Genomic DNA, 15,994 nt, shown 5'->3' on the forward strand with positions numbered 1-15,994 from the left:
AACTACTTCAAATCCTTTCTAAGGTTTCATCATTTGAAGATTGAATTTATGACACTCATACGGTGCATACAGAAGTGCAGCACCCTGACCTTTCGCCCTCTTCTCCGATTGAGGACAACTCCAACATTCAACTGCAGACCTTCAGACTCCAGACAGAGGTATAAGCTGACAGGAAGGACTATTCAAAATGCTCTTCTCAAGCTCTTGTGATTGCCTAACTGAATCTCTTCAATGAATGACCTTAGTCCAGAGCACTGCTGAATAGTGGATTAGCATGACAGTACTGCTGGTGAGAGTCCGACAAAGCCTCCAGAGAATAATATCTGAGCCTGACTATGTTGCTGCAGGTAGTTCTAAATTATGATAAATACAGTGTACGTCAATATAACAGCCCCGAGGTTGTGAATTTGGTCATGTTAAAAATGGTCATGTTAAAAATGTAATTGCAAAAAGATTGTATTAAAAACTATTAATAAACCTATAAAAAAACTTAACTCTACATGTATATTCAAGTAGTCATTTTACTTTAATCTTCAACAATATAGTTGCATTTGAGTCCTAATTTTGCGAATCTTTAGACTCGCAGCTAAATTAGTATCTTTAAGACAATTGAGAAAATAGATGGATGATTGTTGTACTTACAGTTGTATGCAAAAGTTTGGGCAACTCCTTGACAAATAACATTTTGGTGATTTTTTTTAATTGAAAAGATGTAAACACAGCCTCTCTAGGATATGGGAAAAACACAATATTTTCAGCAAACATTAATGCATAGACACTTTTTATGTCATAAATTAAACAAAAATTAAAAAAATAAAATCATCATCTTCTCCCTCTGGGCATATGTAAGGTTTTCTTCATTAAATTGATATTGAGACATTCATGCAGTAATACATTCTTCTTCTAACTTAATATTTAGTGTACTTATGTTATTAGTTTGTTTGTTAATAAAGTAAAAATATATATTGTATATATATTATTGATAATTATGGGGTCCAACTGGGTGATGTGTCAATCCATGTTTCTGCATTAACTAAGGTTTCACTAAAACGCAGTCTCATTATACGTAGTTTGGGAAACCAAAAACAAAATGTACAGGACTTTCTCCTTGGAGCAGCAGCAGACCTGGTTATTACCACTGAGAGAACAATTGATCAGAAGCTCCCATCAGGAATAAATATTAGAGTTGAGTATTTTGGACACCGACCAAAAGTCATTTGTAATTATGTGAGTTGGAAGTCAGGGATAAAAATAATAATGATGATAATAATAAAAATAATAATAACAACAACAGGTTAATCAATTACATTATAGAATTTTAATTACTCCATTGTGGGTTTTTTTTTTGGTTGAGCATCTAGTGTACCTAATGCACAGCCTCAGGAACGAGTAGCTACAGTCGCTGTGGTACACTGTAACATATGTTTTGCTGGCTACAATGTTGCCTTAGACATAAGTAGCACTAAAGCACTTTAACCTTGTGCACTTACTACTTCAGTTGATGCCTAAACAGCGATTACCATGACATATAGTCTAGACAGGAAATAAAGAATTTTCCTGTGTTAGTATCCTACTGTATGTACTGATAAATACAGTACATGGGAATTCCTTCTTACAGCTTTTCCTGAAATAAAACCTGGACCTTGAACTGCGTTCTACTTACACAGTCAGAACAACTCTGTCAAACAGCTGCTGGTTTCTCTTCAACATTTAGTAAAAGAACATTAACGATATTAAAATAACTGATTTTTATTTTCCATTGAAACACAATGAAACTATTTCAAGTCTTGCTTTGGAAAAAATGACAAAATGTTTTCATGTTATGAAACTTTATGTGCTTGATGTGATGATTTTTATTTGACTGTGAAAGTTCATCATAACAACTTATTGATAAAAACTCAGTTTGCTATATTACTTTGCCTTTCTAGTAAGATTATAATTTCCTACTCTTTAGAATTATGTGAAGTGATATTTTGTTATATGCATCAATTGTTTCTCTGGGTTTAGGATCACAACAGTGTTATTACACATTTGTCCTCATGTCCTCAAGTAGCTCAATCAGTATTTCCTCTGTTTTCGGATAAAAAGTCTGTTGTATTAACATTCAAACATGTCCTCATGTGTTTTGTTTTGATTTTTGACCAGTTTTTCATTGATTCCTATAGAAATACCTGTACTCCCTCTTCAAGTGTCGAATCAGATTACTGTACAGCATATGATTGAAAGGCCCAAGCATCAAAATTCAAAACAACTCACTTGAAAGAAGAAACAGATTGAAGGCACTACAAGCACAACAACAGCTGCAGGTATTATGATCCACTTGTTCTATCCTTTGTTCCTTAATGCCTTGTTTTTTTCAATATGTTGTTTATTTTTTATGTTTTTGTGTCCTTTTGTCTGTTAAACTCTTTTATATTTGCTAAAAAAAAAAGCTTAAAAACATGACTTGATTTGAAGCTTCTTTCATGAGAATTGTTGGATATCTGAGCTGAACGCAGAAATGCTCATCTCTACCTGAACAGTTGCCTGCGTCTAGCACTGCTGTGCTTAGGACTTTTTCTTCAAGAAACAAATCATTTCTTCCATATAATGACAAAGATAAAGGACTAGTGTGTAGGATTTAGTGGCATCTAGTGGTGAGGTTGCAGATTGGAACCAAATGAATACACCTCGGCTCCCCCTCCCAAGCATGTAGGAGAACCTACGGTGGTCGCGAAACTTGCAAAAAAGCAAAAAGCCCTCTAGTGTTTGGTTTGTTCATTCTGGGCTACCGTAGAAACATGGCGGTGCAACATGGTGAGCTCTGTGGAGGAGGAACTGCTCCCTATGTAGATATAAAAGGCTCATTCTAAGGTAACGAGAACACGATGATTCTTATTTTCAGGCGATTATACACTAATGAAGACAGTGTTTCCCCTGTAATAGTACAGGCCTTGTGCCAGCCCCTGCCAGGCCAAAAAAAATATTTTTTTCAATGCCAATAATGACGTAAATATCCATTCATTTGGAAATCAATACCGTTTGGGAGCCTCTGCGCAGTGCTGTTCCGAAACCTGAGTTAACCTCTATGGCATTGCATGGGAAACTCTTGGTAGTGTAGCTCCTTTTTTTTAAGGAATAGGGCAGTGCGTATTATGTGCATGTAGTATGAAAGGTTACGTGAGAGAGCCAGCGGTGGGAAAGTGATGGTGAATACGAGCGGAACAGAGGAAAAGGTTAACTTTAAGTTGTCAATCTGGCAGTAAATGTACAGTACAGTGTGTTAGTTAATAAATGCTGCAGCTTGTCAACACCAAGAAAAGTCATGTCTGTTGTTTCCCCAACTGTTGGAAAATGAAGGGGGTCCAAAGTTAGCAACAATGGGTTAACATAGAGAACGGAGAACCATGTGGCTGCTGAGTCTCCTTAGTTTTATAAGCAAGTGCTGTGTGCCGGTTAACTGCAATCTGATATGTTTCTGAAGAAAACCGGGATTGAGGCCGACAATAATTTTTGATAATTTTTAACATTGTTAAACACATAGCCTCAAAATAGCCTCTCATTGTAAGTTTTAAAGAATTTCATTACAAGTTTCTTCCCCCACTCAACCGTTATCATACGTCATAATTTGCAGCTCTTAGAGAACTCTTGATCTCTGCTTGTAGCATTAAGGAGTCTACACTCCATCTGGAACTACTATGTAAAGTGCCATTATATAATTATATTGATCTCGTGTGTAAATAAATTGAATTAAACACCAATTGAAAAATCATTTGAAACAATATTCCTCTTTGGCAGAGAAAATTATTGAGTGTCAACCAAAGTGTAACAGTGTTGTGTTTTTTTTGTTGTTGTTATTTTGTTGTGGTTGTTTTTGCATGCTTGTGTTTGATTTCTTCCAAAATGTGCTATTTTGACAAAAAAAAAAAAAAGGTGAAAAAAATATCAAAAACATTAGCTGCATTTTTGAGCTACTTTTAAAACTGTGTTGTCACAGACTGTGTTGATTGGGGAGTAATAAGGTAGTTTTATTCATCTTTTAGCGCATTGTTTTGGTTTTTGGGCCTGCAAATTCACTGTTTTGGTTCGCACACTACTCGATGCAAACTAATTTCCATTTGCATCAGACAACTGCTTCCAGTACAAAGTTGGCAAACTAGCTGGTGAGCAGCATAGTGAAGCATTTAGCTGCTAAAGAGCCAAATATTGCCCACAAGAGATGACGGAGACCGAAGCTAAAAGTTAGTCGATACTGGTGGATGGTTAATTGTCTGGTGGCCTGAAACATGACTTCAAATGAATTCTTATGTTGCTCTGTGTCTGCTTGATCTACAAGCAACTGTTTGCTAGTGAGTTCACTAAAACAATTAGATGATAATATGTCAATGTTGTGTTTTTAATTGATCTATTTTTAAAGCACTGACCTTAATTGAAAATCTTGATATTTGAGTTACCTTTGGTAGAATTGGAACAGATTTTAAAACTCTTGGGCTGGTAGCTACCGTCTCTTTGTGCTAGGAAGCAGCAGCATTATGGTGAATGTGTTAAGCTACCACTCATAGTAAATAAGTGGTCTGATCTCCTTAGTGTAATTATTGCAATATCCCATTTTCAAATTCAATTATACCATAGCTACAAATGCTACATATTGCCATAAACACTACAAGCTATCACCAACCTCAGTCAAAAAACATATACACTGTATCTCCATAGTGGTCTTCAAAAACAAATATTACACTCAGCCCTGGTTTGTACTACAGCTTGTGATGGCAGTTAAGCAGAGTTGGACTTTTAAGTCATCTCAGTGCTGAAGCATCCACAGGAGCTGAATGTTCCGCTGCTGCAGACTGCCTCCAACACACAAACAGAAAGAGGAGAGAGAAACAGAAATAGAGGGAGGGATGGAAGGGAAAAGCATGAAGGATAAACAAAAACAAACACAGACATCAAGAGTCATTGAAGCAGTGTGTGAGAGCCACGTGAGGCAGCACACCCCATGGAGAAAACAGCAGCTGGTGTGTACACTAACAGCCCTACAGGGGCTGCGGCCTCCACAGCCCAAACTACGGGGAAGCAGAGAGGAGAGACAGGAGGAGGGCCGGGTGATGGAAGAGGATGCTAAGGGCTAAATGGGGTGAGCAGTTAAGCCTTGTTGGTTATAGTATTGACAGGAAATGCAGGAGATGGGAGGGGGCATGAGGGGTTCAGCAGTCACTTCTACAGTCCATCTTGAAGTGAAAAATTGTTGTCACAAGCTATTATTTAGTGAGAAAATTAAGGTAGGATTAAAGTTCATTATAACTTCATTCTTTTATACACAAAGTTAATTACTATTATCTGTGAAAGTGAAAACATCGGTGAAGAAAAGCCGAACAGGGCAAGAAACATGACCGGTCAGACCATCGTACAGATTTTATACAAACTCTTGTGTTAGCCTTACTTTTTGTGATCAATTGTGTGTTACAGTATGAGTTTCCCATTTAAATTTCATTCTAATCAAGGTGGAAAAGTCTAACAGAATTTAGATTATAGGAGACTTAATATATGCATTAATCTAAGAATAGTATTGGGACATATTTAAACAGTACTAAAAGACAAAAATCAACAATGTGTTGTCTGGCACTCAGTACTTTCCGGCTTCCCTACCCAGTCATTCCTGCTTAAGATCTAAATCTTTAAAAAAGGATCACAAATATATACTTTCACTTCTTTCAAGGCTAAACAGTTTTACAGCTTCCTTTATCTCCAATTTAAGTATATCCAAGTATTTTATATTATTTACAGTAATTATCATTCTTGCACCGTTAATCACCTTGCATTTGCACTACCTCCACTCTGTAGTAGTTCTGGTGGCTAGACTTTCACTCCACTGCTGTGTTTTTATTCTTGTGTGTATTGGTGTTTTGTATGCGTCGTATAAACTCGCTCCTTCCTCCCTCCTGTAGTTTTTAGCAAATGTTACCTAAACAGGATTAAACTGGTGTTTTTGGTGGAGAGTCTCGTCAGCTGCAGATCTGGTGCTCTAGTGAGTATTTATAGCAGCAGGACCGGGTATAGGGGACTGACTCAAAGTCAAGTACAGTGCCTGTGTTCATTATAATGAAGGAACACGTCACCCGGTGCAACGGTGTGGCTCATACATGTGTTGTGGAGCTCTATGACACAAAGGAGTAAGCTATATTTAGATATACAGACAACACTTGTTAGATGGATATGTTCAATGCAAGTTTTGGTCATTGACAATAAGAATAATATCAAATATCACCAGATGTATCCTTTGAGTGAAACCCATCGATATGCCACATTAGAACTGCTTCTTGATAAAGTTCCTACAGTATGGACACTGAGGATAGTCTCATTAAAGGGTGTAACATATTTTTAATTAATATTACAAAAAAAAATACTATGACAAGAAATAGAAATGTAATAACTGTATTTAGTCAATGTAATTACAGTACCATTAATTGAAAATGTATTGAGGTGCGTATAAAGTGCTCTTTCCATCATCAATAGATGTGGACTTGGGAATAATCATATTATATAATAATTATATTATTAGATAGAGTATTACATAAACAGGCTTACTACAGTCAACACCGACCTACAAAGTAATTATATTCTACTGTAAGTTGCTTCAGAGTTGCTACAATTATCTTATTTTTGAACCAGCACCCAAAATAAAACCCACTCTCTGCAGAAAATCTCTTTTAACTATCAATTTAACTGTGAAAATTAAGAACATAATGCTTCTTTTGGTTGAAAATATTCTTCTCATCATCTGCCGTTTGGAAATGAAGACTGACATGCGCTGAAGTCCACTACCAGGTTTGTAGTAGATTCTGTGTTTTCTTCAAAAACGTGCTCAGCTCTTCATTTCACGTAAGAAATGGAAATCACTACAAGTGGTGTAGAGGACAAACATGGCATAAAAGTTCATCCACACATCTTATAATAAACAACCACTTCATAAAATCTGGTTTACTTTCAATTATTTCTCTCTAAGCGTGTTTTATAAACCCATTCCAAACAAAACATTGTAGGAAAATCCAACAGCAAGCTAGACAACATGCAATTTGACATTATTTCTCAGTACCTCCATATCACCCATAAGAGCATTGTGTAGGAGCGTGTTTGTGTGCTTCTTCTTCCACTCTCTGCCTTTGTCCACCATCTTTCTTTATCTCTCTCTCTCTCTCTCTCTCTCTCTCTCTATCTCTCTCTCTCCCCCCCCCTCTCTCTCCATTTCAATATTGAAGAGAGTTTTATTAAGGGCTAGACTCGGGTGTGCTGAGGCGCTCTCAGTAATTTTCCTACAAAGTGCTTTAATCCATCACACGGCCAACATGTGGCCTTTGCAGCCATACATCATCTCAGCCCAGAGAGAGAGACAGAGGAAGAGAAAGAGAGGGAGTGGTAGCACACTTTCTGCTCTCATCCTCCTCCTCCTCCTCCCCAGCCCCTTCTTCCTCCTCCTTCTCCTTCTTCTTTACCTTCATCTCCCGCCAGAGTTCCCCACCTGGGAGGGAAACCACATCTTCTCCACAGTCAAGTCCTCTCTCTCTACATTCCTCCATTTACAAATGAGAGTGAGGTATGAGCGGGGCTGGAGTGAGGGGAGTGGGTGGGGGTGTGTGGGGGTGCCGGAGGACGGTAAGCAAAGAGAGAGAGCGAAAATGAAAGAGATGGAGATAGGCGTGAGTGAATGAGTGAGTGAATGAGCATGTGAGGCTGAGAGAGAGAAAGAAAGAGATAAGGAAAATGGAGAAAAGCTTACTGGAATGAATGAAATTGGGGACAAAAGCGGGTGATAGGAAGTCAGTGCAAGTGTGTGGGTGTGTGTGCATCCCATGCACGTGTGTGTGTGTGTGCTGTGCATACTATATGCACAAGGTGTGTGCATCTATACTTGCATGAGGAAATAGAAATAAGCAGAGAAGGAGATTGGGGGGGCTGCATTTCCCAGCATGCAGCTGGTGCAGTGTTGCCCTCTGCGTTGCCCCCGGCCAACACCTGCCTCCATTTCGTTCCCTCCGCCCTCTTCGTGCTGAGGAGCAGCGGTGAACTCTGGGCCCCCTGACTAATGGAATGGGCCCTCGCTTCCAACCATTAGAGGATTGGTGTCCCTTTCTGCGCCCCTGGGTGCCCTGCTACAGAAGAGGGAGAGGAAGGGGCGAGGGAGAAGATGGTGGCATGTCGGCCTTTTTCCTTTGCCAGACACACACACACACACACACACACACACACATATACACACACGGTCATAACATAACAGCCTGGAGTGATCCAGCCAGAGTAAGGCTTGACATAGCTTAGCATCTGACTGAGGCTATTTCTGAGAGGATATTAGAAATTCTGAATCGGGTGCAGCGGTACGAGGTTTCAAAGAGGGAGCTCTCTGAATGTGTACGACAGCGGCCCTGGCTGATCGTGAAGCGTTTGTGTGATTTCATTTAGCTGGTAAATCCAGTGCTCTACCTCAATTACATCTGCTTTACTCGGATGGAAAACACACCTCGAGTGTACGGAGGGAGGGGAGGGGAAGGGGAAGGGGAAGGGGAGGGTAGCAGGGTTTAGCATGGAGCGGACTGGGGATTGAATCTCTCGATGAGCTGATAGCACGTCCGCAGACAGCGAGCCAAGCTGTGCCGCAGTAATGTTATGCTAATGATATGGTAATAATATGGTAATCTGCCGGCAGTATTCCACCTCACTGGAGAGAAGGGGAATCTGGGAGGCCTTTCACCATTGGTTGGAGACCAGGGACTTCCTGATGTCAGAGTTCAAGACAAAAACCCCTGCGCACACACACACACACACACACACACACACACGCACACACACGTATATATGCAGACACTTAATTCTAGAAGCAGTGATCTAAGCTAAAATAAAGACAATGCAACACATAGACCTAATCTGGCTCTAATCGGATTTGCAAAATCTTAAATAAGCAAGAAATAATACCTGTAAACAATGCAGTATTATGTGATGTGACTTAAAACTAGGTCGGCTGTATTGTAAGTAAGCCTGCAAGCTGAGACTTTTTCTTTTTTTTTTTTTTTTTTATTACCAGCGTGTAATATCAAGTCGCTGTGCTGTTGTTCTGTGCCGGCATAAAGTGAAACGGAAAATCATCTATTTTAGATCGCGTTCAGGTTGTTTTTTCTTCGCCATTGTCTGTGAAACCCTGCACCTGTAATGGCTGCCATTACTTGCCTAGTCAGAGCATCTGTTTCTCCCTGCCTCATAATGATTGCATTAAACCACCACAGCCTTGGTTGGAGATGAAACTCGCCATTGTATGACAGTAATCTTTGAATCCATGTCAGCACTGCCACATAGCCGTAATAATTACAAGCAAGGGCTTACTGGGTGAACTGCACTGCATTTGTTGTGTTTACTTACAGTATTTTCTTTATTCAGATTGGGACATGCTTCATTTCCCTTCGACTCATCTTATTGTGAACGAGCTGATACGCGCTCTCATTTTAAAGGAATGTTGACAAACTATGAGCCATCTTTAAACATATCTAAATGAGCACAGTGTAAGACAAGGGAAGGATAAATGTGGAGGAATCTACTCGATCTCTCTCGCACATTAAAAAATCATAAAGACTGACATGAAAGGCTTCGGTGCGTCTGCAGCCCAAAGACGCACCTGCAAAAAGCAATTGCAATGCATCACTGTAAATCTGTCCATGTGGCATAAAGACATCACTTCGGGTATTTTGCTTTGTTTTTCTTTGTATTTTACAGTTGCAAAATGGATATGTCAAGCCTGCACAATGCAGAGACGCGATGACATTTTCCTGGATGCTGTACACTAAATCAAAGAGACCAACAATATGTTGAGTGCCAGCATGGAGACATTTGATTCCCATTCCACTCATGCAGCATTACCACTGGAATGCCAGCAGACATCACAATCCTCCCGAGCTGGCGTTGGGCTTGTCAGACTTTTCATTCCACTTCAGTGTTTTCAGAAAAAAAAAAAAATAAAGAAAGAAAGAAAATATCACAGCAAATTGTGAAGCGCCGGCTTCTTCTTGATACACGATATTTGCCGCATGCGAGGCGCAAATCACAGGTGACACAATTAAAATAGGTTTGACTTAACAAAAGGCGATTTAGTGTCAGTGACATTTAGCATCAGCCTCTGGCGACAGACAGGTAAAAGGAGCCAGTCAGCAGATTGGACCTGGGGGGGGGTGAGGGGGGGCGCTGGGGAAAGTGGGGGTTGTCTGAGGCTCTTCTCAGGATATGGCGTTGCTGGGCACCATATTAACACACAAACACACGTACTGCACATCCATGACAATGGACGGCTACAAATCCCACCACAGCATTTCTAACATGTTACAGGATGGTTGATCTCTTCTCAAATGCAAATCCACAACGCAAACTAACATTGCAAGCACTATATGTGTTACGTGGTACTGTGTATATGCATGAATATAGCGTGTTTCATAGTGCTGTGTACATGCATAAACATAGTGTGCTTCATATATGTGGGAGAATGTATCTGGCTTTGGTAACGTGAATGGTCATTACAAGTGCTCGCTGCATGAAGGGACTTTCAGTGGTGTATAAAAGAGCACAAGACAATGCGGGAAGAGGCAGAGGTGTTTGTGTGCATACATGAGGGACAATGAGAGAGAGAGAGAGAGAGAGAGAGAGAGGGAGGAAGACAGAGACAGGGGTGGACTGTCCAATACACTCCTAATAAAAGGTCAAAGAGATGTTTTATTCATGATCCAGGCAGCAGCAGCAGAAGCAGCAGCAGCAGGGCCAAGGTTGAAATGAGCGTGTGTCCCCCGTTCCCCAGAGCCAACGCTGCACACAGCCTCACACCAGGCCGGCACACACTAACACCACTAACTCTTATCAATAATGTCAAAACACACACACACACACACACCTCCAGTATCACTTATCAATAACTTCAAATCACGTTTTTTTTGACGGTCTGCTGTGAGCAAAATCAATGAGAGAATCTGCTGCCTAAGAATTAAGTGTAATATACTTTAAATGAATAAAGCCTGATATGGGGACAACAACTTGTCTCTGTTGGAGGCTGGAAGTGTGATATAACAGTTTCAGTAGAGGAAAAAAACAATATTCTAACACTCAACACTAAAACAATAGAAATCTGCTTCACTTGGTTCATTTCTTTTGACTGGATGCTCCTCAGTGGATTGAAGGTCAGACACTTCTAGTTGTCAATCTAATGTATCTAATGTAGTTAACCAATCCAAATTCTGTAGCCATATGCCTGGTACAACAATAATCATCATGGCTTGTGCTATGTTTTTAATTAAATAGTTATCTGAAGAATCTGTGTTGGTGAGTCAAGTCTTTACATTTTAAAAAGACATTGTTAAATAAAAGAATCATTTTTAAATCCTTAATCTAACAGAGCACAACAAGGATGGATGTCAATTCATAAGGGTTCTTACCTTTTAAATCTTTCTGAATGTGAATCTTTCATAAAAGAGAATCAGAAAAAGTTCATTTCAAAATCTCACATACCCCTCGAACCTCCTCTTTGATCTCATTCTTACAAAAAAAAAAAGAAAAAAAAAGAACTCCACCTCACCAAGACCCGCTTGGAGCCTTTATTTTTTAGTGCAGCCAAGAACATTTTTTGAGGGCGCTGACACACTTTCAGACTCAACAACCAAAGTAACCTTTAAAGTATTGATGTGGATAAATCACCTCTGGTCCTCTGACAAATGGAAAGATTTCAGCATGACAGATTAAAACTCAAGCAAACAGGTGAAGACCCAACCATCAACTCTACATATAGGAGTTTCACAGGCAGAAACTGAGGTTGACCAGACAAATGTGTTCACTTCTGTGTATATGTGCGTGTCTGTGGCTTTTTGAATGCATGCATGAGCCTTTTTTTTCTTTTAACGTGTGCGTGTCACTGTTTGTGGACGGTCTATGTGTTGCTCTTTGATCAGATATGAAAAATTCAGAAACACTGCTGTAATTTGATGAAAGTCAGATACCCCCTCAAAGAGGAAATAGAAGTCAGCACTTTGGCAGCTCTCGAAAGAAAAAAAAAAAAAAAAAAGTCCTCAGTAACCGGATTTAGAAAATGTAAATGGCAGGCCCATAGGTAGAGGTAATAACAGGGGTTTTAAACATGCACTCACCCGTTGTATGAACTCCAGTCCGTGCTGCTCGGCCAGAGCTCTGGCAGCTTTGATGCCTCCGTCCATCTCCACTGCGTAGAAGACATGGCGGTTGGTCCCACGATGCCCCTCTGTGGTCGCTAGAGTCCCCTGCAGCAGGCAGCCAACCACCAGCACGACTGCACTGAACATGGAGCCTTTCAGAGGACAAATATTTAGACTGATCACATAGTGGAGAAAAACATGTCAGTAGGGCGGCAACTAAGAATTATTTTCGATATCGATTAGTCTGGTGATTGTATTCCTCATGAGTCAACTGTTTTGTCTATAAAATGTCAGAAAAAAAGAGAAAACTCCAATATAATTTCCAACACAACATGTTCAATTTGCTTGTTTTATCCGACCGAGAGTCCACCAACCAAAGATATTATATTTTATATATATATATATATGACAAGGAAAAGCATCAAATCCTCACAAGTGACAAGCTGGAAGCAGCAACTGTTGGGCGTTTTTTCTTGAAAAATAACTGAAACGATTAATTTTCAGTAGATTAATGATTTCAGCTCTACCTGTCAGACAACCTTTTCTTTTATGCAATAGTATCCCGCTGGATATGCCATCTCTTCATTGGTTCTTTATAATGAACTCAAAAAACTAACATTATAAATATCTTTATTAGAAAAGCACAAACACCTACGATTTTACTATTACCATAACACTCCAAATGCCATCTAACTACACAAATGAGTTTATGCAGTGTGGGATTCAGCATCTCAGCGCAGAGTATTGAACATTGGCAATTGTGAAACAATTTGCCCACAGCCACCTCCTCTGTACTTTTGCATGAAATCCACAGTGGCTGCCACCTACAGCATGTGAACCACCCACCTGTAGCCATAGAGAGTAAAACGTCCAGGAGAAATCTTTCACCCAGCGCGATGAAAGCTAGTACTCTGGCATCAGGGGCCCCGAGCGAGACAACACGCTCTCTCCAGTTCCCAACCCACACGTTTAATCTCCTGGCCTTGATGCAAATGCTTCTGAGAGCAGAAAAACAGCAGCGCTCTCATTGTGTGAACTAACTTCCCTCTTTAAGCAAAACAGGAACTTTATCAGTCTGTCTTTATGCCTGAACTTTCCTGTGAACAGCTCACGATGATTGAACAAAAAAGTTGTCATCTCACTCCTCTGAGTATCTACTCGACAAGAAAACACCCCATGCAATATGAGACGAACGCAGCGCTGAAGCACATTAATTGAAACTCCCACTCCTTTCCCCAGATCATGCAATCAACATTTACTGTTGATCTGTTAAGTTTTTTTAAACATATAGGCATACACATCAATTTGTATTAAATGTATATAAACTATATATAAAGTGTTGTACATGTGTTTTTCCACATGTATGTCTATTACCAGTACACACAGATTCCAAACACTAAAAGGCTTTGTCTAATTAGACCTGCAACTATTATGTAAACCACTTTGATAATCAGTTGATTGTTTAAGTCATATTTGAAGCAAAATGACAAAATCATATGCTTCCAGATTCTCAAATGTGACTATTTTCTGGGGGTTTTTGGTCTTTGGTCGATGATATTAAATGACATATTTTGAGTTTTGGACTTGTGGTAAAAAAAACAAAAAAAAACAAGCAATTTGAAGATGTCAACTTTAAGAATCAAATGTATAATCAAGTAAATAATAAACAGATTAATCGATACTGAAAATAACTGTTAGTTGCAACCTAACATGTAATCATTGTTAAAAAGGAACCGCTTATGTCTTCAATTGTCATACTTTTTGGGTCTATTTGAGCATTTCACACCTTAAAAATACATCCACTGACACAGACTAAAACTCCAAGCCAGAGGATTAAGATCTCTCTCACTCTATATAGTATATATATAAAATTCTGTTTGTTTATCTGACTTCACGTCAAAATCAAAGTGCCTCCTCCTGCAGCATTTTTCCCCCCAAACAACAAACGAGTGCAGCTGACCACTGTTTAAAGTCTAGAGCATCTTTCGGCTCCAATCTCCCAAGCCGCTGATTGAAATCGATAACCTCACTTGGGGCTCGAGCCCCAGTCAATCCCACTGAGGTGCAGTGCCAGCAGCGTACACCCACCCAGCGAGGAGTGGGCCTCGGGCAGAGACAAAGTAGACGGGGAGAGAGGGAGGGAGAAAGAGAGCGCACATTAGACTAGAGTACAGGGGAGCCACATTGAACAGTGTCAGGGCCTAGGGGCCTACTGGGACGCTGATAAAGTACCTGGACATTTTTATAGACAAACTACTTATTTCCGTCCTCATATCGCTTGGGAAGACTGATAACTTTATATTCCTCTCAGGCAGGGGAATGAAAGGGGGGATGGGGGGGGGGGCTTTCAAGAGTTTAATTGATCAAACTGTAGCCACAAGGGTTTTTTTTCTGGAGATAAAAGGGACTAGCACACTCTCCCCTGTACAATACAGAGATCTTTTAGAAAGCAGACCCAATGAAAAAGAAGAATGTAACTCATTATGCAAAGTCATTACAGGCTTCCGACTACACTCCTTAAAGACGGCTGAGTTAATGGTGGAATTGTATCGTAAGGATTTCCAGAGGTCAAACTACCTGTCATAGGATAACATTATTTGAGAACGTCCAGATTATTGCTCCAAAACTTATAGATAGCTGTTTTGAGGTCAAACTTAAATATTGCATGTTAAACGTCTGACAACAGTAAAATATCATGTTATTAGCTTACGGAGGGCATTGTGGCCTATTGTTGTACAGAGCGATGGCGATGAATGAATGGCCTTGAGCAAGGCACCTCCAGCAGGCCCCTATAGCTGACTGTAGCCCAACCAGTACTGATATTAATATTTGAGCGTTTTAACAAATCTGAAATATGCTGATATCCATTTCTTTACATTAACACACAAAGCTTTTTGATAAGAATACTTACTACTGTATAATCAATACTTTAATCTTAACAATGGATCACATGATTAGGGTCTAACACCCCAATCAATCGATTATCACCCAACTTTATAGTTCCCCTCAACTCTACGGAGCAGTTTAGTGTCTTTCAGGACATTGTTTCCAGCCTGCAACTTCAGTCTCACTACTCTCACTGAGTTGTTTTCGGCCACAACAGGAAGCTGTTTTCAGTTTTTTTTTGGTTTTTTTTTTTAAAAAAACAACTCGCAAAACCCACTGCATACTATCAGCTCAGCAACAAACAGAAAACAGACAAAGTTGGCGACTAGTTGGTGAAGATAGCAGCTAAAGAGCCAGATATTTCCCTCAGGAGTTGATGGAGACAAAAAAACAGCCAAATAGCATATTGGATTCATGAAGTGGCCAGAAATGTGACTTCAGATGAATGCTAGTGTTGCTCAGTATCTGCTAGGTGCATAAATAGACAAGTGTTTGCTAAGAGGGTTAGGGTTAGTTTTCCATAATAACTTAACTAAGTGTTTCCACTGCTCCAAAGTGGCCAAAAAAAAAAAAAAAAGTAAATGGAGGTTTAACATGTAACATTGACAGCTGTCAGTGCTTTCTGGTGAACTGGTAACATCTGGTCTTGTAGTGGTTCAGGAATGGAAGCCCCCATACTGTAGACTTGGGTACACCTTCACAGGTGTTTTCACTTATTTGGACTGATTGCATCTCCTCTCATGACTGAGTGGATATGTACAGACATTTTCCTCACTGCTGTTAGCTTTGTTACACCTACTACGGCGGGGAAATAACACCTTTTTGATTTTGGTGACCTCAGCAAAAAGGCCTCTTTCACATTTGGACATGTCATAGCAGGAAAAGCACAGGTGTAACTAATGATATTAATGACAGCTGCATTATCTTTACTTAAACATTTATGT

The 15,994-nt window shown here is 39.8% G+C and overlaps 1 protein-coding gene across 1 annotated transcript in view; it reads right to left on the minus strand.

The window, feature by feature from the left end:
• Window positions 1-13,162, minus strand: part of LOC137191889 (neuroendocrine convertase 1-like) — a 182,237-nt gene extending 169,075 nt beyond the window's left edge. The window contains exons 1-2 of the mRNA XM_067602344.1: window positions 13,011-13,162; window positions 12,141-12,316 (exon numbers count right to left, since the gene is read on the minus strand). Coding sequence (XP_067458445.1) covers window positions 12,141-12,316; window positions 13,011-13,020 — 186 coding nt within the window. The 5' untranslated portion in view covers window positions 13,021-13,162. The remainder of the gene's footprint in view (window positions 1-12,140; window positions 12,317-13,010) is intronic.
• Between the last annotated feature and the right edge of the window lie 2,832 nt (window positions 13,163-15,994).

The sequence above is a fragment of the Thunnus thynnus genome, chromosome 10, assembly GCF_963924715.1.
Source record: "Thunnus thynnus chromosome 10, fThuThy2.1, whole genome shotgun sequence".
Classification (NCBI taxonomy): domain Eukaryota; kingdom Metazoa; phylum Chordata; class Actinopteri; order Scombriformes; family Scombridae; genus Thunnus; species Thunnus thynnus.